At 46.4% G+C, this 22,979-nt stretch overlaps 1 protein-coding gene across 3 annotated transcripts in view; it reads right to left on the bottom strand.

Moving 5' to 3' along the window:
- LOC144126135 (uncharacterized) overlaps positions 1-22,979 on the bottom strand; it is a 159,304-nt gene that overhangs the window by 5,318 nt on the left and 131,007 nt on the right. For all 3 annotated transcript variants that reach the window (XM_077660100.1, XM_077660102.1, XM_077660101.1), the window contains 3 exons: positions 7,944-8,134; positions 3,799-3,920; positions 1,686-1,906 (listed from right to left, as the gene is read on the bottom strand). In XM_077660100.1, coding sequence (XP_077516226.1) covers positions 1,686-1,906; positions 3,799-3,920; positions 7,944-8,134 — 534 coding nt within the window. The remainder of the gene's footprint in view (positions 1-1,685; positions 1,907-3,798; positions 3,921-7,943; positions 8,135-22,979) is intronic.

Genomic DNA, 22,979 nt, shown 5'->3' with positions numbered 1-22,979 from the left:
TAGCATTAATCGCATGCAAGGTATAGGGCTTGCATTAACCTGTACCAAATCAATTGTCCATGACGGTGCATTTGTCCGGGAAAAAGCAAGCTATGCACATCATGTGCGCACGCGAAGGACCTTAAGCGCACGTAAGACGCTTTTTTTCTATGCAGCGCATCAGCTGATGTCCGCGTACGGTTTCTCTTAGCACAAGATACAATCAACTATGTTGACTGAAGAACACCTAGACGGTAAAGGCTATGCGCCTAACAAAAATTACAGCTAAAACTCGCGGACACTTGCCTTCATCACGATCAGTGCCGTTTAAGGGTGATCCTTACCGAATCCCACCTTTGTCATGAATTACACAAAATATTTCAGCTTTCACTTTGTTCAGAAGTTCGTAGTCTATAGTAGCAGTTCTAACCTGCAGTGCAAAACATAATGAATGCATTGCCGCGTATCGGTATGTTCGTGAACCCTCTTTATAGGACTGTACTGCGGCGGAGAGCAATGCATTCCTCTTGCAGTTGTAATTTCAGTTTCAACCACTCACCCGCACCGTTAGATAAGTGCAAACAAAACGAGCCACTGGTATAGCTGACATTCTTGCACCTGGCTGCATTTTTCCAGTTACTTTGTGAAGGCTGGTAAAAGAAACATGCACTAAAGGCGTGCCCAGAAATGCTGTACACGTGGAAACACAAGTAGCGGAATTACAGCCCGGGCTGCTAGAAAGAACTTATGCACAGAAATTTCTTATTCTTCCAGATCGCGCCCTCACGACAGTCCTTTATGTTCCATCTATTCCAAGCTTCCAAGCTACTAAAACTGGGATTTGCTGATCAATATTTCTGCACGCTTCCGCTTTCCAGCACAGACAGTTTGGATGGAACAGCGAGTTCGTAACCTGGGGCGGTGTCTGCGTTGGACCCGGTATTTGTTCAACTACGTTGTTTGCTTTGGGATTACCTAACAGACTTACCTTCAAAATATTCACGACGCAATGATATAAAAAGGCAAACTTTTCTTGGTGAAGCTTCCTTTCAACGATAACAAAACTTGAAGCTGAATTGCAGTTCATGGTTAATGTTCAACAACTTTCACAAGCCCATGAAGCCAAGAAAAAAAAAAAACGACGGCTAGCTGCAAGCACTCATGCTGCCCTTGCCTTCAGCCACGCTTTTTGTTCCTCGTGAATCACAATGTTGCCTTTTACCCGATTTCTGCAACATTCGTATGGACGGCGCCATGAAAAAACAGCATACAACAAAACAGCATGCGTCAAAACAGCGCACAAAAAACAGCACACTGCGCTGCGCTGCGTTATTTTGTCGTCGTGCCGTTTTTTTATTTTTTCCTGTGCTCTTGTGTCGTCGCGCTGTTTTCTCCGCGTGCTGTTTTCTCCGAGTGCTATTTTGTCGACATGCTGTTTATCCCTTGTGCTCCTTTGTAGCTGTGCTCTTTTTTGTGCACTGTTTTGGCGCATGCTGTGTTGCAGTGTTCTGTTCTTTCGTGTCCCTCGTTTGGACCCCAGCCAGCGGACGGCTCGGCTGCAGTTTTGCGGCAGAGAGCAAACGCGAGACTCTCCCGTCGCTTCGTTGGCTTCGTCTCTCGTACGCGTTTTGTGAGTTCTAAGCCCAGCGCAGAGTGACCACCCGGTAACCCTTTCACCTCCTGGCCCCTCGGCGGGGCACACTCACCGGCGCCGTCGGCGTCGCTGTCCAGCGTGGTGCTGCTCCGCTGCTCGGCGGCGATGCGCGAGTCGCGCACGTTGCTGTCCTTGTAGCGCTGGTAGGCGAACACCTCGTTCTGGTCCGTGCTCGTCTCGAGCCGCGCGTTGGCCAGCAGCAGTCCGCCGGGCACCTTGGTGTGCGTCGCCACGTTGCTCTTCTTCTTGCCCCGAACCACGGGAAGGTTCACCCTGCGCCACGAGAGGGAGCCACACGCATTGTATTTAGAGAAACATGGCGGACTTATAGATAATATTGCTAAGTCTGAGGGATCGCTTAAAGACACACAAAGAAAAAAAAGCCGAGCATACTGGCAACTGCCATCACCCCGTTTCAAACGGGACGCTCCAAACCTCCATCCATCCATCCACCCTGCGAAGCTCTGGAGGACTCCATATTTATTGTTACGACTAATAACGGCTTTCCTACACTTCAGCGCACATGAGTTTTTCATCCTGAGTTCATCCAAACACATTCTTTGATGACATTCCTCGAACGCAATGCCTTACAGTGCTAAGGAATAGAACGTAGGCGCATCTGCGTGGGTCAAGGCAAGAGGAGCGGGTGGAGACCCGTATCAGGGAGGTTGCACGATTCACTGACAGCGAAGTTCAGATTGTACCAGGGTTTGAAACCGACCGCGGTGGCCGAATTTCGATGATGGCGAAACGCAAAGGCGCCCGTGTGCTGTACGATGTCAGTGCACGTTAAAGACCTCCAGGTGGTCGAAACTGTTCCGGAGATCTTCACTACGGCACCTCTTTCTTCTTCTCTTCTCTCAGTACCTCCTTTATCTCTTCCCTTACGGCACGGGTCAGGTGTCCACCCATACGTGACTCATGTGAGACAGATACTGCGCCATTCCTTTCCCCAAAAACCAATTTTTCAAGTTCAGAAAAAGCAGCTTGACGGTCACACGACACGCAGGTGAGCTCGCAGCCTTATTTAGCGCTCATGCGGTTATCCATACCCTTTACGACGACAAGTCTACATCGGAGTCTCACGCATGCGCGGAATTCAGTGCAGGTGTAGAGGAACCATGTTCATGCGCTCCAGTGGCGAAGCGGAAACGCTAGATATAAAAGCATTTCTTGCCGTCCGCAAGACAGAAGTGTTCATCTGAGGGATGTCAAGGTACGTAGGTACGGACACTTGTTTATCTGCATTAATACGTCCACTCTTATTTCGTTTGATCAAAGAAGAATCGCTTAAAAATGATCAGATGTTCTATTTCTATACACTATGATTATCAGCATTAATTTTTTTAGTCCTTATCTGTTTGTTCCCAAAAACTGGACGTAAAAAATATACTTGTGTATGTGTCCCTGCGCACCGAGGATAAGGTAAATGGGTTGTAGCAGTCTATGCAACTACGTTTTCTCTGGGGTAGTTACGCAAATTATCCCTAGAAATTTAACACATAAGCACCGGCAACATTTCTCCGAGTCACTGCCCGCTTGCTGTAAGGCTAAATTGTGCCTTCTTTACACTGCTACAGTGGCTTCTCCCGGAAAACACAACTAACTTTTTTTTGTTAGGTTTTCAATAAGATTCCCAAGATTTGATTACCTGCGCCAAATGGTACAAAAGAATGACAAGACCATGTTCTATTTTGGTATATGGCATTCTTGTGATGACTAAAAATATTTCTCCGCATTCGCAGAGGGTAAGCGATGCACAAACAACTTTTACAGGTGACGGATGCGCGAAAAACGGGAGAGGCAAAACTATCGCCCATTGTGCGAGTCCTCTTTCTACACGATCCCTCACTCACTTTAAACACTGCTTACTTTTTCTTTTCTCATCTTAATGCACGCAGGATAATTGTACGAAAAAACTTTTTTTTCTTTCTGTTCTATCCACAACAAATTTGTGTAGAAAAGAAGAAAAAGATTGTCGTCGCAGTTGCAGCTCTAGGTTTCCATTTTTGCCATCTTCAGGGCGAAATGCAACAATACTTCGTGAGATGAAGCGAGAATTCTACGTTACTTTAGAATATTTAGATAGCCTAACATAGAAACCGTTATTCGGTCGCTCCAAAACCGAATTTCGTGCTAGCTCACTCACGAACACGCATACGTACGAGGCGGTGATGGTGTACGTGTCCGGCAGGAAGCTGCAGACGACCAGGTAGCGACGCGTGTTGTGCGTGATGATGTCCCTGTTCTCGTGCACGATGATGTTCGTCTCCATCTTGGACCCGTTCTGCGGAGGAAGAATGCGCCGGTTAAAATTAAAAACCGGAAATTTGAAAGATCACAATTTTTCGGGACGTCTTCTGAGAGGCGATGAAAATGTACTTTGTTCTTTTTTTAATCCGCACAAGCACCAGAAGTCGCACACTGACGGCATGCAACAAACATGCGCCGCTTATCAAGTGCACCCTTCGATGTATTATTGATGACTGCAGTGCACACACAAAGTCATGAAAATCCCTGCGTTGTGCTAAAAATTCTGAACCTGATGTTTCCTCAAATATTCCTAAGCTAAATATTTTTTCTACTCATTATCGCATGCGGCAGCGACTGCAATGTTACGTACTCCCGTCGCTTTCACTCCCATGTTCGAATTTACCTCCTCTTCTGCGTGCTCGCCTTTTCACTAGACCACCGCAGGGCTGAAGGCTTGCGTTTTGAGCAATAAGCAGTCGCTTTGGCATTGAGAGCTGTGCGCATTTCCAGAACACCTACAATGAACCAGCACCCGCACTGAATTTCTTCAGTATTTCGAAGGAGCCTTAAGGCTTCCTCTTGAAAGGAAATTCAACAGCAATGTTACCAGATAGGTAGGTGAGTGGGGATATGAGTTTGGTGCCGAATATTTGCTCTCGGGGTGCCAACCTTTGTGTATGCAGCAATCGTATGCTCCATGGCAAGCGCAATGGTTTGCGGCTTAAAGGCATATTTTTTAGAGGTCTGGGTACGGCCGGAGGGTCTGTACTTGCCGGCTGCGTAAGTCAGCGTCAGTATGAAGGTGATCGCTGTCGTGCTGGCTTACCAAAAATATTTTTGCTTTATGGTGCCACGATTCCTCATTCTCTACAATATAAGAAAAATGCGCAGGACGGCTATCGCGATTCGGTGACAGTATTATCATTTCGCGATATATCGAGGTAAAGACATTGACAGGGTCATGTACGCGTATATATGCATAGCTATAGACCACTCTTCATAGTTTTGCACAAATACTCGTTCTTCGACTAGCCCTCCTCTCCAGTTCGACGTTCCAGGCTCGCGTCACTATCTCCGCTGACCCGCTGACCCGCTCCTTTGGCGGCGATTTTCTACCTACTCTCCTCCCCCCCCCCACCCCCCTCTTTCCACGGCAACCGCACCCCGGGTTCGTCCCGTGGCAGTCACCCTCCAGTCGCACATTCATCCGCTCTCGCTCTCCACTCTCCTCATTGCACGCTAACCACCCTTCTATTGGTTCCCATACCACCCACCGTCAGTTTACGTACCACTACTACGACGCAAAGCCAGGGAACGGGTGAGTAACAGCTCTCGCTGTAGAAGTGGCGACGAACTACGCAGGAATTTAGGAGCCAACTATTCGTGTGTATTTCATTCTGTTGTCTTGATGTACCGCACTTTAGCCGAGTAGATGTGCCCTAACGTGATCACCTTCGCACTGAATCCGAATACGCCATTCCCACTCTCAGATGCTTCGTAAAGTCGAAGATAACCAACGCTGATGCTACTCAATCGCCGCGACGTGCACGGCGCTCGGAGAGAAAGCGGCGAGCTCGTCAAGACACCGAACTGGGTGGAGCCGAATGCGAGGCCAGTAGGCCGCGGGGTCAACACCACTCAGTGCGTGCCGCCGATGCTGAGGCGAGGCGGCTTCAACAACTACACGCCACACCGCACGAGCTGAAGCAATTCAGAGCCAACCCGTTCGGTTACAGCTACGCCATATGTGATCGTATCTGGCTGCGCAACGACCTAACAACATTACCATCGGCTTCCAACTCTACGCTGCAAGAGGCATTTCTCAACCGCCTGTAATAAGGCCGTGTGCTAGCTGCCGCTGAATTTTGCCTTTCTAGACGAATCACTGAGATCAGAAGCTGAACAACCTAAGAAGTGAGGGTTTATTTCGACTATAGGAGCTTAACGAGGACAATGAACCTGGAGGGGCAGTCGCTAAAAGAGTAGGTCAGTGCCCGTTCACGTGCAGGGCAGTTTATTTAACTACGAGTTAGAGATCACGACCGAACCTTTCGGCCCCCGCACTGTTGCCTTCGACTCAAGAGGAACAGTATGGTGGAAAGACCAATCAGAGAGAGATTATCGTCCACTGAACATGTAGTGCCACGGACACGGCAAATGGAAGGCAGACATTACCGCAGGTGTTATCGGCACATAGTGGGGTCATACGAAGGGACATGCCAGCATGTCTTATGTGTGGAGCATTACTGTTTAAAGATGAACGTGCCGGGTCGATGGAAAGAAAGGCGAACAGATCGGAGCCTAGGCGCTCCGCTGTTTGCTTTTCTTTTAATCACGCTTTTAATTCGGTGGTAGCAAAAAGACGCTAGAGTCGCCCATGATGCATTGTAGGACAAATCTAACGTCTTTTTTTTTCCTCCCAAGTAAAAGCGCGACCAAAATAAATCAGAACAGCGGAGCACGTAGGCGCGGCGTTGTTCGCATTTCTTTCCATCGCGATAGTACAGTCAGGCCGGAATGAAACGCGAACACACATATGGCGTACCTTTCTAATCTGCGGCGAGATATTCATATAGAAAGGGCTTACAAATGTGTACCTCGGTAGATCCTTTACTCTGAAGCATGAGTCAGACCAGCCGCATACTGCAACTAAAAGCACTCAGGTAAAATATTTTGTTTTGTGCAGAGACGCTGTTCGTATTTCATTCCGGCCGACTGTACAGGCACCGCAAAACTTAAAAGGAGCGTACTATTTCCATCTAGTAATTGTACTGCGTTCCCTGATTGCAAATACGAGCTTTGGTATGTGCATGCTGGTAGGGGACGTTAGTGAGCTTTCCTATGGGCAAACCGCGTTTTTTTCATCGCCAGTAGGGAAGGCCTGACTGCGCTTAGTACGGAATAGTATGCTTCGTTTACTTACAGCCGCTACCAGGCGTTCAGTTGGCGCTGTTATTTCACTCCGTCGAACAAGAAACACGCGTCCGCAACCGTATTAAATGCATCGGCTAATGCTGCGGAGTACGCCATGCTGCGCGGATCGCATTATTAATTCTGCAGGAACGCTATGAAGGAAGTTTAGCGATAGAGCGAGCACTAGCAAGCTGGTGAGCGAGAGTGGAGGAAGGAGCAGATTTTAAACAGAAACTCTTCAGTGCTCGTCCTGTTTGCGAGACATTTGCTTTGGAATAGATGCGAAGTCATGTCATGCATCACGCATGCACTGGAAGGTGGCCGTGTTTGACGGCTTTCATTTTTTCTCGCTGTCGTCGCTTGGCTGCACTAGTGGTTGTTAGTTGATTCAATGCGCATTGTATTGTGAAAGCCCGGCTACGTGTTTACGTCCTGGTAAGATTTGAGCTCAAAATATGGAAAACATATGATATAGGCAGACAACCTTGCGTGATGTTAGACGGAGAGCAAGGTTATAGTGCCAGAAAATTTTAGCTTTGTATTTGCTCATGAGAAAATGGAACGGAGCTTGACATTGGAAAATACATCGCAACACGCTGGTAACTAAATATTCGAAAATACTGTCGTTGTTAAACATCAAAACTATGCAACGTTTACGCTTGTTGCGGAAACAGCGAAATTCCGCGAGAGCTCAAAAGGCAATGTCTTTTTTTATGTTCGAGCTTTACATCTCTTACTTAATCGCTTCCTCGATGATTTAGGGCGCAGGTGTCCACCCACTGTAAGACTGCCTCGGTGCCTTTTCTTATAACTACTTGTAATGCCTACACAGACGCGCAGACACTGGCTTTAGCGGCACCAAGCTACGCATCATGGCGAAATCGCTTTTGTCAATGGAATGTACGGGCACAGACTTGCCGATATTTTCGTCCAGCGCGTTTGCGGGCAGCCTACCTATATCGCTTTGCTCCCTGTGTGCAAGCTGCCTCATTTTCGCGGTCTCTCGCCTACGATCGTTGCTGAGCTTGCATCGAGCATGCCGCTGAAGATGTTTCGTAAGTCCCTTAGCTCGGAGTCATGGACCACGATAAGCGCCTGACCGGTATGCGCGAACAACGGGTGTGGCTATAGTGCGCGTACTGACCACGAGGCGGCTTCCGCAGCGCTTGTGGTCGATGTCCAGGGTGTAGGCGTCCTGCGGCGAGCTGGGGTCGCCGAAGAGAAGGCAGGCGTCGTCGCTGCTGTCCTCCACGGCGATCTTGCCGCCGAAGAAGGGCCCCGTGCTGACGACGACACGGGACGCGTTGGCCAGACACCGCTCCGCCCGGGCCGAGACTGCACGTCGGGAGCAAACCGACAGGACGAGATTATCGGTGGTCTTACGGAGGTCAGTGCAAAAAAAATTGGCAGTGGCTTAACTTGGCTAACCTTGGAATTCAGCGAAAGGCAAGCACGCTTGCTAAGCGCCCGAGGCTCATTCTTGGCAGCTCCGCTACACGCTCGCGACAGGCGTTCTATATATAGATAGCCACACGACCACGTGGCTACGACGTGGTATCACATACTCTTACGACACCCCCATTGGATGTCATCACGTGGCTTCACATCACCCCATCGGATGTTCTTAAGGTCAAAGGTCAACCCAAAGGTGACCCAATGTCACAGGTCAACTAAAGGTCGTGGGTCAAGGTCAGGGTTCAAAGGTTCCACACCATTACTGTACTATATGCGGTCATACACGGCTATCCTTGGCTGAGCTGAAGGTCTTTCAAGGTCGTTGTGCTTCCTACCCGAAGTCTGCTTTACCAAGCGTAGTGAAGCTTTTCGCTTCAAAAACGGGACGTACAGAAGAGAACACGAGCGCTGCTAACAACTGAAAGTTTACTGCGAACGGAGCAATAAATAGGAAGTCTTGAAAATACACACAAACAAAAAAAGAAACACAAAGGTGAAGGCAGCACACATCGACACAAAACTCAAACATCATGGTTAAGGCTAGTTATCAGAGAGGCAACCTGCAAGACTTGATCGTTCGCGCTGCCAACGCTTGTTCCAATAAAAATGTTCTGCGCAGTTGGTGCCGAGCTGCTGAAGATGGCGCACAAGAGTCACATACGATATGTGGTCCATCACGTTAAAAAAAAAAACTCAGGCACAATGAGGCCACTAACCTCTTCCAAGTAAGATGTGATCTCACTGTAAGAAACCAGTAATATGAGGGTAATTGTGTTTCTATTACATCTGCATTCGTCTTGTCAGCAGAGAAAAGACTTTTGGAAAAGCCCGAGTTTCGAGAAGCCTGCAAGTCACTAGGATTTATTACTTGTCGTTCAACTGAGATGCGAAATGATGTTGCAAAACAGCTGCCACCTTTAGTTAGAAATCATACTTTCAAACATAGCATTCTGTGATGAAACCATATATCATATGTACGGATACAATTTGCCAAACCTAGAATGAGTTTTCGGCTAATGGTTCCGGCGTAATTTAGTGAAGTGGTTGATTCACGTTGAAGTACGAAGATTTCGTGATTTCAAGTAGTTATTTGAAGTGACTGATAAAATTTCAGGCACCGACACCGCCATAACGACCTAAAGTATTCGATATTTATTTATTTATTTATTTATTTATATATTTATTTATTTATTTATTTATCAAATACTGCAAGCTGAAGCCCGAGCAGGAGGGGCATACATGAAACGTAAAAAGGAACAGTTTAACAGCAAGCATATATAAAAGAAAAGCAAGAAAATTGTTGCACAGGAAGTGGAATATCGTTGGTGTCGAAATTATACAGTAGAAAAGGCAATGGGGTACTATGTAACAATGAAGAAAAAGCGCGAAGTACAGCAGTGCAGACATGGAGTTCTGCAATACAGCAAGAAAAAAATGTTCGGCAATTAAGCACAGGCAATGAGCCGCTCGTGGGCCTTCAGGGTAACAGCTTTCACCCAAATTGTCACGGACTGTGCGCCACCAATCGACCAAAGAAAGCACTCGCTGGACCCCAGAGATACGCCTTGAGCAAGAAGCTATAATTTCGCTGTTTGGATGACTGTTACGCCTTAATTGAAGCCATTATGTGTTCGCGCCGTGGTAAAAACGCCTTAGCAGTAGTACTTCCTCATTCAACCTTGTTAAAGCATTTAAAAAAAACTTCGTTCTGTTCTTTTCGTACAAAAATAAAAAAAATGTTGGCCATTCTTTCAGCACAAAAGAATAATGCTGAACAGCAGCTAATAAACTGCCTCTCTGGGGCATTTGCACATTACAAAAAGCTTTTGACTCGCGTTACTATGACTTTTTTCTTGAATGAATATTCATACCATTATGAAATTCGTGTTTACCTTAGTGTTTTTTTAATCGTGACTCACGAGGACCAAACAGATCGTGGTTACTAGAGGGCATCAATATTCATTCATATCAATATTATGTGGCATCCCTCAAGGCAGCGTATTAGGACCATTAAATTTGTTGTATTTGTGGACAGTGTTGTCAGCATTAAGAAACGTGCACAATTTGCTTTGAACACCGAAGCTACCATACTGCATGCGATTTCTAATAATAGTGCTGATTTCTCTTTTGTTTAAATGACGTCCTTACCGAAATACTTAATTGGCCCACCAGAAATAGCTTACGAATGAACTCCGCAAAAGCGAATGATACGCTGAGCCGAAACATGCATGCACCTTGAAGCACGGGACCAGTCTGTCTACTCAAGTGATTTGGAGCGGTGGATACCGTACAAGAGAAAAAAGATTTGCCAGTTGCGCTATCGCATGGAGCGAGCTGGAACGCACATATTCAGCAGTTACCCAAAAAGCTATCTGCTCCTGCCAACTTACTATATTGATGACGAGGCATAATGTTAGGAATAATGTTAGGCGTCAAGGTCGCTACTGATTCTTTTGATCCCGCCTTATACCAATTATAGCAAACTTTTAAATGGGGCCACCCAAGAAATTGTTATGCAAGATAAGCTTAAAAAGCAAGGGCTTCCCTGTATTTGTAACGTGTCATGGTGTTACTCAACCCTTGAGCTGCTTGCCTAACACAAGTTAGTTACGGCTTGTAACACTACGTCTTGTTCTTTCCTCTTATCGGTTGTCCCATTTTCTCTCACCGCAACGCTAACAAGTAACGAAGGAATATCAAGTAGCCTTTTTTTCTCTTATTGCTGACAAGCTAATATAGAACATATCAGTATCATCTCTTATACCTGCCACATTACAGTGAGTAGGGACTGAGCAGTTTATGAACAGATTGTGTCATTGTGTGCTCTTTGGTTGGGAAATAACAGCCGCAAAACCCGGGCCTCAGAGAAATTGTTTGAGCCGTGCCAGTACACCAGCGTTTTTTTAAAACATTTTCGTACAATGTACCTTTTATATCGATCAACTTGATTAACCATTCCACAATTTTTTCATGCTACCGCATACGGAACGGCGCAACCATTCTGTCGCTTGCAAGTTTTCTCTGGCGACTTCCTAGTGTTCGCGTCTTGTTATTATAGTTACTTTAAGCCGACTTTGGTGAATGCTGGATGACTTATGTGTTATATTTATATCCGACTATGTCGAGTATATGCTGGACTGCCTGTAGTATTTAGTGCACAAATCCGGAGTTTCAAAGCCTGGCAACATCGTCTTTCGCTCATTGTATGTCAGAGAAGCACAGGCACTCTGTCCCCTGGCACTGCCCGTTCATCGTGGTCATGAAAAAGTTGAAAAATGGTTTTTAGGGAAATGAAATGGCGCAGTATCTGTCTCACAACTGGATGGACACCTGAACCGCTCCGTAAGCGAAGGGATAAAGGCGCGACTGAGAGAATAAAGAAAGAGGTGCCATAGTGGAGGGCTCCGGAATAATTTCCACCACCTGGGGATCTTTAAAGGCGCGCTCACACTAGCGGGAAGCTTCCCGCGCCGGCACAGCGTCAACGTCGACGCTGCCTCGCAGCTCCTCGGAATGACGCTCACACTACGCGCGTTTTCTCGCTGCGGTTGTCTTGGAATGTGGAGAGAGGAGGCGCTGAGGGAGGACCCGAACGAGCAGAAAGAGATGGGGATAGTCACGTGACACTAGAGAAGACTGCAAAGCGCACCCTGCTAGCTCCCCTCCCGTCGCCCTGGCAAAGCAGCCGCCGAGTGCCCCGGCCGGCCGGGGCCGGCCGGCCGGACGCGCGCAGCCTCCGCCTCCGCCGACGGGGTCACTGAACTGGGACCGACGTCACGGTTCACGGTCGGCGCCCATTGGCTGTTCTGTCACCGGCACGGGAAAAATAGGTACCGAACCCATCGCTCCGCGGGACGGGAGAGCAGGCTGTCCGCGGGAGAAAAACCGGCTTGGGCGGGAAGCGGCACGCGGGAAACGCCCGGCGTTGCGCGTTTTCCCGCTAATGTGAGCGCCCCTTAACGTGCACTGACATCGCACAGCACACGGGCGCCTTTGCGTTTCGCCTCCATCGAAACGCGGCCGCAGCGGTCGGGTTCGAAGCCGGGTACTCCGGATCAGTTGCCGAGCGCGCTAACCACTGAGCCACCGCGGTGGGTTACGTCGTCTTCTACGTTGCACACATCCGTGTTTTTTTGTTTTTTTTTTATGGCTTCCGTGGCGAAAAGCTCTTTTCGCTGCTTTACTTCGCCAAGACCCCATTTCTCAGCGTAAAATTCGGAGAAAGGCAGAAATAATATAGATGTTCTGTTGTACGCGATGAGCAGAATAGATATGATTGTAGCGATGAAGGGTTTGCACCACGGTTTAGCAAAAAAAAATGACAGAGAATATTTGTAGATTCGAATCAGGGCGAAAACACGGATTCGTGCTACGTGCTTCGTCGTCTTCCACGTAGCACGAATCCGTGTTTTCGCCCTGATTCGAATCTACAAATATTCTCTGTCATTTTTTTTTTTACTAAACCGTGGTGTAAACCCTTCATCGCAACAATCATATCTATTCTGCTCATCGCGTATAACAGAACATCTATATTATTTCTGCCTTTCTCCGAATTTTCCTGTGCAAAATGGGGCCTTGGAGAAGCCAAGCTGCGAAAAGAGCTTTTTGCCACGGAAGCCATCAAAAAGTCATAAAATATCGATAATAATTTTTTTACGACAATGATATTGTGTGTAGGCCTCTGCGGAATGGGGCTGAAGTCCGCAGGGTGTTTTTTTTTTCTCCGCGCCTCGAAATGTGGCCTAACAAATGTGTTGATACAAAGTTTTATGTCCCCGTGAGCACGTTTTTTGAGCGTCCCCGCCTTTTGACTCATGAACAGCGGCATGAAAATTGCGAAATGGACAACACAATGAACAGCACAATGCCGTTCATTCGACTGGGCTCTAACAATTCATTTGGCTGGCTGGTCACAAATCCTTATATTCTATTCCACGCGTGCAATCACCATGGCAGGAGACAGTTAACTAAGCTAGAAAAAAAACACGAGAGTTTTGCATGAAAACAAGAATAAACGAAGAAAATAAACTCCTCCAATGTTATTTTCCATTCTTGGCTATGAATTGAAAAGCCGAAATAAAATGCCGCTTAACAAAAAGCGGAATATTTCACAACTTGGTTCTCTATAGTCGATGTAGAGGAGCCGTGCTTCTCACTGCAACTGTGGAGCGTTTGCGCAAGTCACAGTTGGCCCCAGCTGAACAGGGGACGCTGCTTGCACGTAAAAACGCTTCTCAATTAGCCTGTACTTTTGCTGCCACGTAACCGGCCGTTGTGATCGATGAGCCCACGGCAGACAACAGCTTACTGCCGTTATACACGAACAAATTTCGCCACCCGGCACGTCTCTGGACAACTGAAGCCATAGCGGCTCCCACAACTCTGCGCCTGTTCAGTGAAAGAAAGAATATGCAACGCCAGGCCTCTAGAGGTAGGGGCAATTCCGTTCCTCTCGCTTGCAACCCCTCCACTAATTTTCTCGACCTCCTCCACGTTATTGCTGCTGTTGCGCAAACTTCCTGCAGCAAAATGGGAGAAAATGGTCAGCTGGGGAGCCGGGGGCGGGTGAAGTGTTAATCCCATGGACTTCACGACGCCCGAACTGGAGCGATGCAGCCAACGGCTGCGTAGGTGAGTTCAGAGAGGATTATTCTGGCTCTCCAGGCTCGATTAATTGCAAGAGAAGCCTACCGGCCTTTTGCACTAGACTTCCCGGAAAGCTAAAAGAGCCAACGTATTAACAAAAGGGCAGGGCAATCCGTTATTTGTTTCGCTTTGTTCGAAAGAGATGTGAAAGAAGAGGATTTAGGGAAAGCCCGGACGGAGCAGCCTATGAGCAGAGTTGCTAGGCAGTCACGCAAAATTTAAGCAAGAAGAAAGAGCTTGGGCTGACTATAAGTTACATAAACATGTCAAAGTAGCAACAAATACATAACGAACCTAGCTGTAACATATCGACGTAAAACACACAAAAGGTATAAAAATAAATGGGTAGAAGACAGCTATTTACTTCGAAGTAACAGGCTGCTCTAGTCGTCATATAGAAACAATTCGGGGCGCCAGAAATTGGCTTAAAAAGGTTAATCCCCCTCTCCTCCTGACCTCTCCCCGTCCCCTCTCCACTTGTAGAAGTGAGAATGGACACTCCAGACGAAGAATGTTAGCAAAAACGTATAGGACTAAAAATAAAATCGCTCAGGCAACAGGGGGCCTACGTGCAAAGTATGAATGCAAAATAGAGAATGACCAACTCCGCATATATGGTCGTTAACCCATTAACGCTACCGCGTCAAACCCTTAAGGCACAGCTTAAGTGCCTCCTCCAGTTTCAGTGCGCTAGCACTAAGGGCTCCACTCGCCGATTTCGCCGATCTTTGTCTGAAGCCTGCTTGACCTTGAAAACTGAGCCTCGAACTGAAACCGAAGTGAAAACTGAAGTGCTCGTGCACATAATTTGCATTTGGCCTAGCCACGCTAAATCGTCCGTTTTTTTTCTTTCACAGTGGGGCTTCTAATAATAATGCATTAAATCTGCGTTCATTAGGAGAGTAAATTCGAGCAAATGGATTGTCAGTGTGCTGCACGTCGATCTGAGCGGTGCATTAATCAGTGTTGGCGCGGTGAAAGGAGCCTGCGCTCCGCCGAACCCGTGTCGACCTCGTGCAACAAGGAAGCAGCGGTTTCTGCGGAGCATTCGACAGCACGGTGTTGTAATGAGTGGACCACCGCCCAATAGTTTCGGATCAGTTTGCTCGAACAAGCTCGGTGCTGCAGTACTAGGGTCGTTGGAACATAATAGCTTAACTTCATAGCATAAATTGTTACATATCCCGCTGCGCGTGCTCAAGAGACAGATATAATGCACCGCTGGTGTAGTAGTGTTTTTTTGTTGCTTTTTTTAGAAAAAGAATCACTGTGAAGGGATAGAACCACGGTTGCGATGAAATAAGCCTTCTGCGCAGTATTCGGTGTCCTGCCTTACGTTTTGGCATTAACGTAACTGACACGAATTTATCCGTAAACATCGCTTGGTGTTGATTGAACGGCAATAAATATGCAGTCTGTGACCGTCGGTAGCGCCGAAATACGGTTAATCCGTGAAAATTTTCTATCAGAATTCAAAAGTTTCATGTATAGTATCGACAAAAGCGGCAGGAAGTGTGCTTAGCCTGGAATTAAGAGTTTCGCCTAATGAGCTATCCGGGATGGAAGAGCTGAAATATAGAGGGGCACGAACAAAAACGACATACGCAAACTCAAAAGATATCTCTCTATACGCCAGATATATTTCAATGGGGTAAAATCAGAAAGGTGTTCGAACTGCTAAATATGTTTCTATGTGTGCAGAAAAACAGTGAAACAGATAGGGTGAAAGCGAGATGGCACGAATGCCTGTTTTGTTTGCAGTATTGTTATACTTGTGTTCAAAAGAGCGTGTGTTGAGAGATTATCGGAAAAACCTGCACCGGCCATGAATGCCCCAGTAAAATGTTCTTGTTAGATAGTTGGTTGAAAGTGTAAAGTCTGCGCCCATGGTGTCGTTTTCGTTTGCTTGCTCTCATCGTCTTTTTATGCAGTTTTTCTTTCCCTTGACATGAATGCTGTTTTTCAGAATCTCCGCATGCAGAAGGTCGACAAGGAACGAGAAAGAAGCCTGTCCGCTAACCAAATTTCTTACTAGAGTCTTCGTTTATAGCCCTTTCTTTTTGTGAGTGCGATGCAACCGCAGTTTGTAGTACTTTTTCTTTGCCGTAAGTTAATCATGGCATCAATAAAGAAGTCGGTCCAGTTTCAATGCGCTCAATGCGCTTTGGCGAAGCACATAGGAGGAAACCTCTCGAGACGTCTCTTCCCTGAGGTTACCCAGATGACTCTTGATATTTAATTTTCTTTTCCATGCACGCTCCTGAAACCAATGTCTTCTGAAATATTAATGAAAAAAAGAGGATTATAACTGTTTCAATAACAGGGTATTTAACTGTGTTCGTTGCTTAATACTTCACGGTGGTTGCAGCAGAATAGTTATAACGAGGACGCAGAAAGGAACGAGAAAACAGACGTGAACGAAGCTGCACTGTCAACTGAATTCTTTATTGGAAATCCTGAGCTTTTTACCTCATCACCAGTATCACTCTGAACGTTAAAAGGGTGCTTAACTCAGCTAGATGGTTCATTCTGGCGACGAAATAAAAAGCGCGAGATTTCCAATAAAGAATTCAGCTGACAGTGCGGCTTCGTCAGCGTCTGTTTGCTTGTTCCTTTGTGTGTCCTCGTTATAACCATTCTGCTGCAACCACCGCGGAGGCCTCTTTCATATCTGACATGCTGAGCTGCTCGAAGATTAATACAGGCCACCAGATGGCAGCCAGTGGGCGAGTCTGCTTCCACGTACGCGAAAAAGATTAGGTTTCTATAGCCATAAGTTACGCTTGCTTTGTGAGTCACTCAGCGAAGGTGTGCTCGTCTCGACAAGACCTCTTGCGTACTCGCCGAAAAACACCGATGTCGTCATTAGGCCCATCCGACGAGCTCCTCTTCAGCTTGTCGAGCGCTTGTCCATGAAGGAAAGATAAAAGAATGCATTTCTTATTAAGTGTTTCTTTCCGATAGGCTTTGTTCCTCCAAGCGCGCGCAGTTCATTTGCCCGCTCTTAATGATCGATGAACCTAGACGCCGCTCCGGGCGATTTAAGTTCTTTGCAAGAGAGGAGGATGAACCTAAGCGCGAATTCGTCACCCGCACCTTTCGCTTTCTCTCTACTGCAGCGGGGCTGTTTTCCAGAACTCAGCCCAAGCACTATTTCTGAAACTCTGAGCTGAGAAAAAAAAAGCAGACCAGCCCTCTTTAAAGTGTTACTGCGGAGATGTTTAAGTTGATCTGCATTGAGAGATTACCACAATCTAACGACAAAGCCGCTACTTTATATAAAAAAAAGGACAGAGCTCATACAAGCTAGAAAAGTCTAGATATGAAATGGACGTTTAGCGATCACCGGCCGATATTGTAAGCAAGCTCACGAATTACAGAGGACAGGCTAGGCCAATACTTAGTTCGAAATGGTGATCACGGTGTGCTTTTTGGTGTTGACCTCAAAAATTTGTATCGACTGGGGGCAAAAATTTTAAACTCTAATTTTCTCTGCAACAAGTGCGTCTTTTGCTATTGAATAAGCGTCAACATACAGGCCACATTGTGCCAAACGGATGATTTTTACTAGCAACAAAAATTTTATGGAGTTGTGACCGGTTTTCCTTTAAGACAACTAAGGTGAGAAGCTATACTTGGGCCCAAATTGAAAGCTTAATCGCACGATTGGCCTGTACCTGTGCAAAACGCAAAAATCAAGCATAAATCAGCGGTGCGAGATTACGAAGTTCAGCACCTCTTACAAAGAAACACTTTTCAGTTTGTCTTGAGCTGGTGACAGCAGTCCGGCAGTCAGAAAGGCTGCGCAATCTATTCCATATTAAACTCTTCGTTGGGCTGACTTGCGCCCGCAAAGAACTCGACGCCGGCGATTGTCGCAAACATGCTCGGATGGGATCGAGGAACGAAATCACCGCCTCTATCAGCCACGTGCTATTTATCATCTGACGGAAAAGTTATGAGATACGGCGCGTAGAACACCTACTATAACATCAAAAAATGTAGAACGTGTAGAATCACAATAGATTGAAAACTAAACATTTTGACAGATTTGCCTGTCTGCTTGGGTTTGAAGACTTATAATGAACTGCACATCTGCAACCAAAGATTTTAACTTTAACCCAACGTTTCGAAGCCGACTCGGCTCCTTCATCAGGGGTGACTGAGGGCAGTAGCTAGCGTCTTTTAAGCATGGAGGGGAGGGTCAAAGGAACGACAGTTGTGACGCGAAAGGCGCGGGGGAGGGGGAGGAGGGTTAAGGCTGTTAGTCACGCTGGCGCAGTGCAGGGAGGTGGTGAAAGGCGACTTTTTTTTCGTTGAGTTGAAGAGCTAAGTCCCGTGGGGGCAGGTTTCCTTTTGTGCGGTTGATATTTGTTCGGGGCGGTTTGGATATGCCAGGATTCCAGAAGGAGCCTTTTGTGGTAATTTGTATCGGTTCCGAGGATGCTGGTTTCTTCAAAGTTGATTCTATGGTCGGAGTCCTCGGAATGTTCGGCTACTGGATTGCGCTCTCTTGCGAGTTTGCGGATGTCGTTTTTATGTTGTCGAATTCTTTCTTTGAAATTTTTGTTTTCGCCGATGTAGCTTGCATCGCAGTCGGCGCATGAAATTTTGTAGACAATGCCTTGGGCTCTTTCTCTCCGCGGCCGGTCTTTGGGAACAGGTAGGCAGAGCGCAACAGTGTTTGTGGGCTTGTGCGCAACCTCGAGACCCGATTTTTTCAGGATTCGGGCGATGGTTTCGCTGTCCCCTCCGACATAAGGTAAAGTGATGTATTTTGGTGGTGGCGTTGGTCTTTGTGCGTTGATTTCTTGACGAATGTTGTGATTTTGACGTCGAATGGTTTTTGAATAAAGTGTTTTGGGTAGCCGTTCATGATGAGTTCTTCACCACTGATGCTTTATGGACTCTCGGGTGGTTCGAAGAGAAGTGGAGATACCGGCCTGAGTGAGTTGGTTTGCGGTATACAGAGAATTGAAGGGTATTGTGGTTTCGGGACACGAGGACGTCCAAAAACGGCAGAGAGTTTTCTTGTTCCACATCTAGCGTGAACTGAATGTCAGGTTCTAAGGAGTTTAAATGACGAAGGAAATTTCGAGTCTCAGATCTTTTGATGACGGCGAAGCAGTCGTCGACATACCTGAGTAAAATCTTTGGTTTCGGGTGGAATGAGCCCAAGAATCACAATAGATATAATTTGTCTTCCTTCTTCATGGAAACTACATCTTTCTCAAGTGGGCGACCATTTACAAGGTGTCCTGTGCACATATATCAGCGTGCTGGAGACATGGTAACGTACGAGTATTCAAGACTGAAAACGGCGCGAAAAACGGGACAAGATAGAGAGAAGCAACACACACTCTATGTCTCTATCTCTATCTTGTCCCGTTTTTCGCGCCGTTTTCAGTCTTGAATCATGAACCAACTGGCCCAACGATCCTCCCTTTTGTACAAGTATTACATAATCCCCTGAATTTCTGCTAGTTCATTAAAGATGGATAACTTTTGTTTTCGGCTTACAAATCCGTTCATTCTCGAATTTTAAAGGGTTGCATGCAAAAGAGCCCTGTCTTCTTTTAAAGAGTAAAATAAGAGGAACGCCTGAACTTTAGATACAAGCATAAATGCTTTGCTAAACTGCCCGGAAAGAACTATCGGAATGAGTGCACATTCAGTTAAAAAATTTAATGAGCAGAGAAGGCCGAGAATGGCTGAATTTCACCACCTCGTCCCAGGAGATAGAAAGGACTGCTACAGTCTACACTTATCTGCGCAATAAAAAAAAACGAAGTTCTGAACTCTAGCCTTTGGACCAAGGGTCGCAAGAAAATTTTCTCAAGGCTCGAGCCCAGTGTAAAATCTTTCAAGACACTGTTTAAGTGAATACGTTGTACTAAGGTACTACGAATGAAAGCCGTAAAGGATGAGTAGGTTTGAAGTGAAAATTCCTTTGCTTGTTTCATGCAAGAACTGCGTCTGCTAGACCACGTGACTCTGCGACGAGTAGTGAGCCCAGTGCTACCAACAACACCGGGTCGAAAACTGCATTGAGCAGCTACGGCTTCGGTCATTACCCCCGCAAAATAAACCTCTTCGAGACAACAGCAGACATGAGGTGATCTTCAGCCTGGGGCAATTCACGCTAGGGTTGAGAAGGGTCCTTTTTTACGCGAAAACCCACGCGGTACGTTCGAGTGTTTGCCCCCCAGGACACCGCGCTTCAACATTCTGCATCGCTGTGGCCTCTCATGTTTGTGTTTCTCTTTGGTTGCGTGTACCTTAGGCCAGCCTTTTCTTTATACTGCCCTGCTACTTTTACCTCCTTGAAATGATAGCACCTTGTCAAGAAGGGCATGAACCGAGAAAGTCCTTTCAAGGGGTGCTGAGGATAAATTGAAGTAAGCTTGTGTTGATATACTACGGCATTCGAACGAATAGAAAACACACACACGCACAAAAAAAAACGAAATGCAAGTGTAGCCACCATCGGCCAATTTCGAAAGTGAACTGCGTGCGTTGACACCAGAATTTAGTCGTGAATCCCGGAGGCTATCCTACGCGTCATTCACTACAAAACGGCGGCCACCAGTCCGTCTGCATGCGGACGTCACATGTTTGAATCAAACGGCAGGAAAATCATTAAATTCAATTTTCTCTTAAATAACTGTAAAAGAAAAGGCCGCCACCGTCTGGAAGACGTTGAAGTAACGAGTGTTAGCTATTTGGTTTACTATATGAAGAAAGCGAAGAATAATGCGCCGCTCGTCTCGAGAAACGGAATGTAATACCTTTTGAAACGGGGTGGATTGCCACCATGCTCGGCTACGCGTGCACGATCACCACCTAGCGCCATTTATCAGAGAAATTACGATGCACGTCTGCCCATTGTCGAGTTGCACCCCCTCAAGATGCGTCCCAAACGGAATTTGCTTCGTTTGGGGAATCAAGGTAGGCCTAGAAAACGGCTTGTGGTGCGATATGCTAACGCTTCAATTAGTAATTGCATGTATACAATGTTTACCTATTATGTAATTGTGGTTTTATTTCTATACCACAAGGCATAAGGTTTTATTTGCCGATCAAATTCGGTATACAACTGTCCCCGGCTGGGTGCCCGTTATTGCCGGAGCATATATATATATATATATATATATATATATATATATATATATATATATATATATATATATATATATATATATATATATATATATATATATATATATATATATATATATATAGCGGAACAAATGAATACACGTATAACAGTCCCATAACGGGGCCGCTTTCCTACCCGTTTTAGGATATTTTTTGGTGAGGGGTGGGGGGGGGGGGGGGGGTGGCTCAAAAAGATGAGAGGGCACAGCCAATTTTAATGGCCGCCATCTTATATTTGAGAAACCGAAACTATGCTGCCATTTTGTCTCCTGACGTCATACTCACATTGTTCCACATCTATCCACCATATTGGACCGTGACATCATTATTGGCACGCGGCAGGTGGTTGTTTCTACAATGCTATTGTATATGGCGTTACAAGTCTCAATGCGAGATGCACTGTTTTCTAGTTGCAGCCACAGATGGCGCTTTGATCCCAGAGTGGTAGGAGACCTCACGAAATCTCGAAACGTGATGAGTAGTTGCTGCCACAGATGGCGCTGTGATCAAGGATGGTAGCAGATCCCACGAAATCTCGAAATGTGATGAGTAAGAGCTACCGCTCTTAAAATTGTGTATTTTTGGGTTTGGCGATAAGAAGCGACACATGGGCTACGAGAGACAGAGCAGTGAAGGACTTCTCCGGAATAATTTACCACACCTGCGGTTCTTTACCTTGCGCTGGCATCACACAGCACAGGGGCGTTTCCTGTATTTCGCCTCCATCGAAATACAACCGCCGTGGCCGGGATTGATCCTGCGACCTTAGGATCAGCAGCAAAACACCAATACCTCTGAGGCACCCCGGCGGGTCAATAACTTTGTTTGTTGTTGCCGGGGAAAAGTTTACGTAGCTACCCAGAAAGAGACAGAAGATATGTTTGAGAGCAACCATTTCATGAAGTTGTCCTCAATCTCTATTTAACAAAGCAAGCATCGTCAATTTAAACTCGTTAAAAAGTTCTTCTGCCGAGTGGCGTAGAAATTTCACGATACAGGTGTGACTTGATAGACAACAGTCATCATCTTCACTATCCTCACATGGGTGACTCGGATATCCATCTTCCATTCACGAGCGAACGCAGTCACGTTGGAGCGTTCCCCGTCTCAATGGGGCACAATTAAGTACAAGCTCAGCACGCTGGTGGTCGCGGGCTGCTGCGAGCAATGGCTCGATGGTGTCTCTGAATCGCCATATGAGTTCATGGCTTCGAGTAGGCGCGTAAACACTGTCCTTCTATGTATACGTGGGCTAATTAAAACGGCAACAGCTGGAAAGAACAAGAAGCCGCCTTCTACAAATTTTTCTTTCTTTTTATACCGTTTCCCTCTCTTCTCTGGTAAATACGATGGGCTTCATTTCACTCAGTTCTATTCCTGCTTTGAAAATATTTTAACTAGCTTAGTCTCCATTGCCTCTCAGCGATTTACTTAGGCCTTATGCTTGTGAAGAAACGAGGGTGGAAGTCGGGGCCTGGATTTGCACCGGATAGGGGAGTTTTGTTGCTGGCCGTCTATGTCGGTAACAGCAAACCCAGGACCGACAAAAAGGCTGCGCAGAAAAAAAAAAGGAAGTACGAAAATGTCTTATCATTTTCCTGAGAACTCGTTGAAACGACCAATGTCCCTCTCTCTATTTACTTTGTGTACATACATTTACTGAGATAAGTTTGCTAGTCAGCTTTTTCCCTCTACACGACCAGAGAAAGTAGGAAAACAGGTGCCGGCCTGGCTCAGTACTTCCAGATAATTCTAAGAAACAAGACCACTACGCTTAACTACGGCTAACTTTTCTTTTCACGTAAGTGAACTGCTTTGTTAGTCGCGTGTATCAGGAAAGAAACGGCGAAGCACCACTTTTACTAAGGGGCTCACTACCTCTGGCTGTAGTCCAATATATGGGGGAATCCGTCAGCATGAG

The sequence above is a fragment of the Amblyomma americanum genome, chromosome 3, assembly GCF_052857255.1.
Source record: "Amblyomma americanum isolate KBUSLIRL-KWMA chromosome 3, ASM5285725v1, whole genome shotgun sequence".
Classification (NCBI taxonomy): Eukaryota; Metazoa; Arthropoda; class Arachnida; order Ixodida; family Ixodidae; genus Amblyomma; species Amblyomma americanum.
This window is presented reverse-complemented; position numbering and strand designations above follow the sequence as displayed.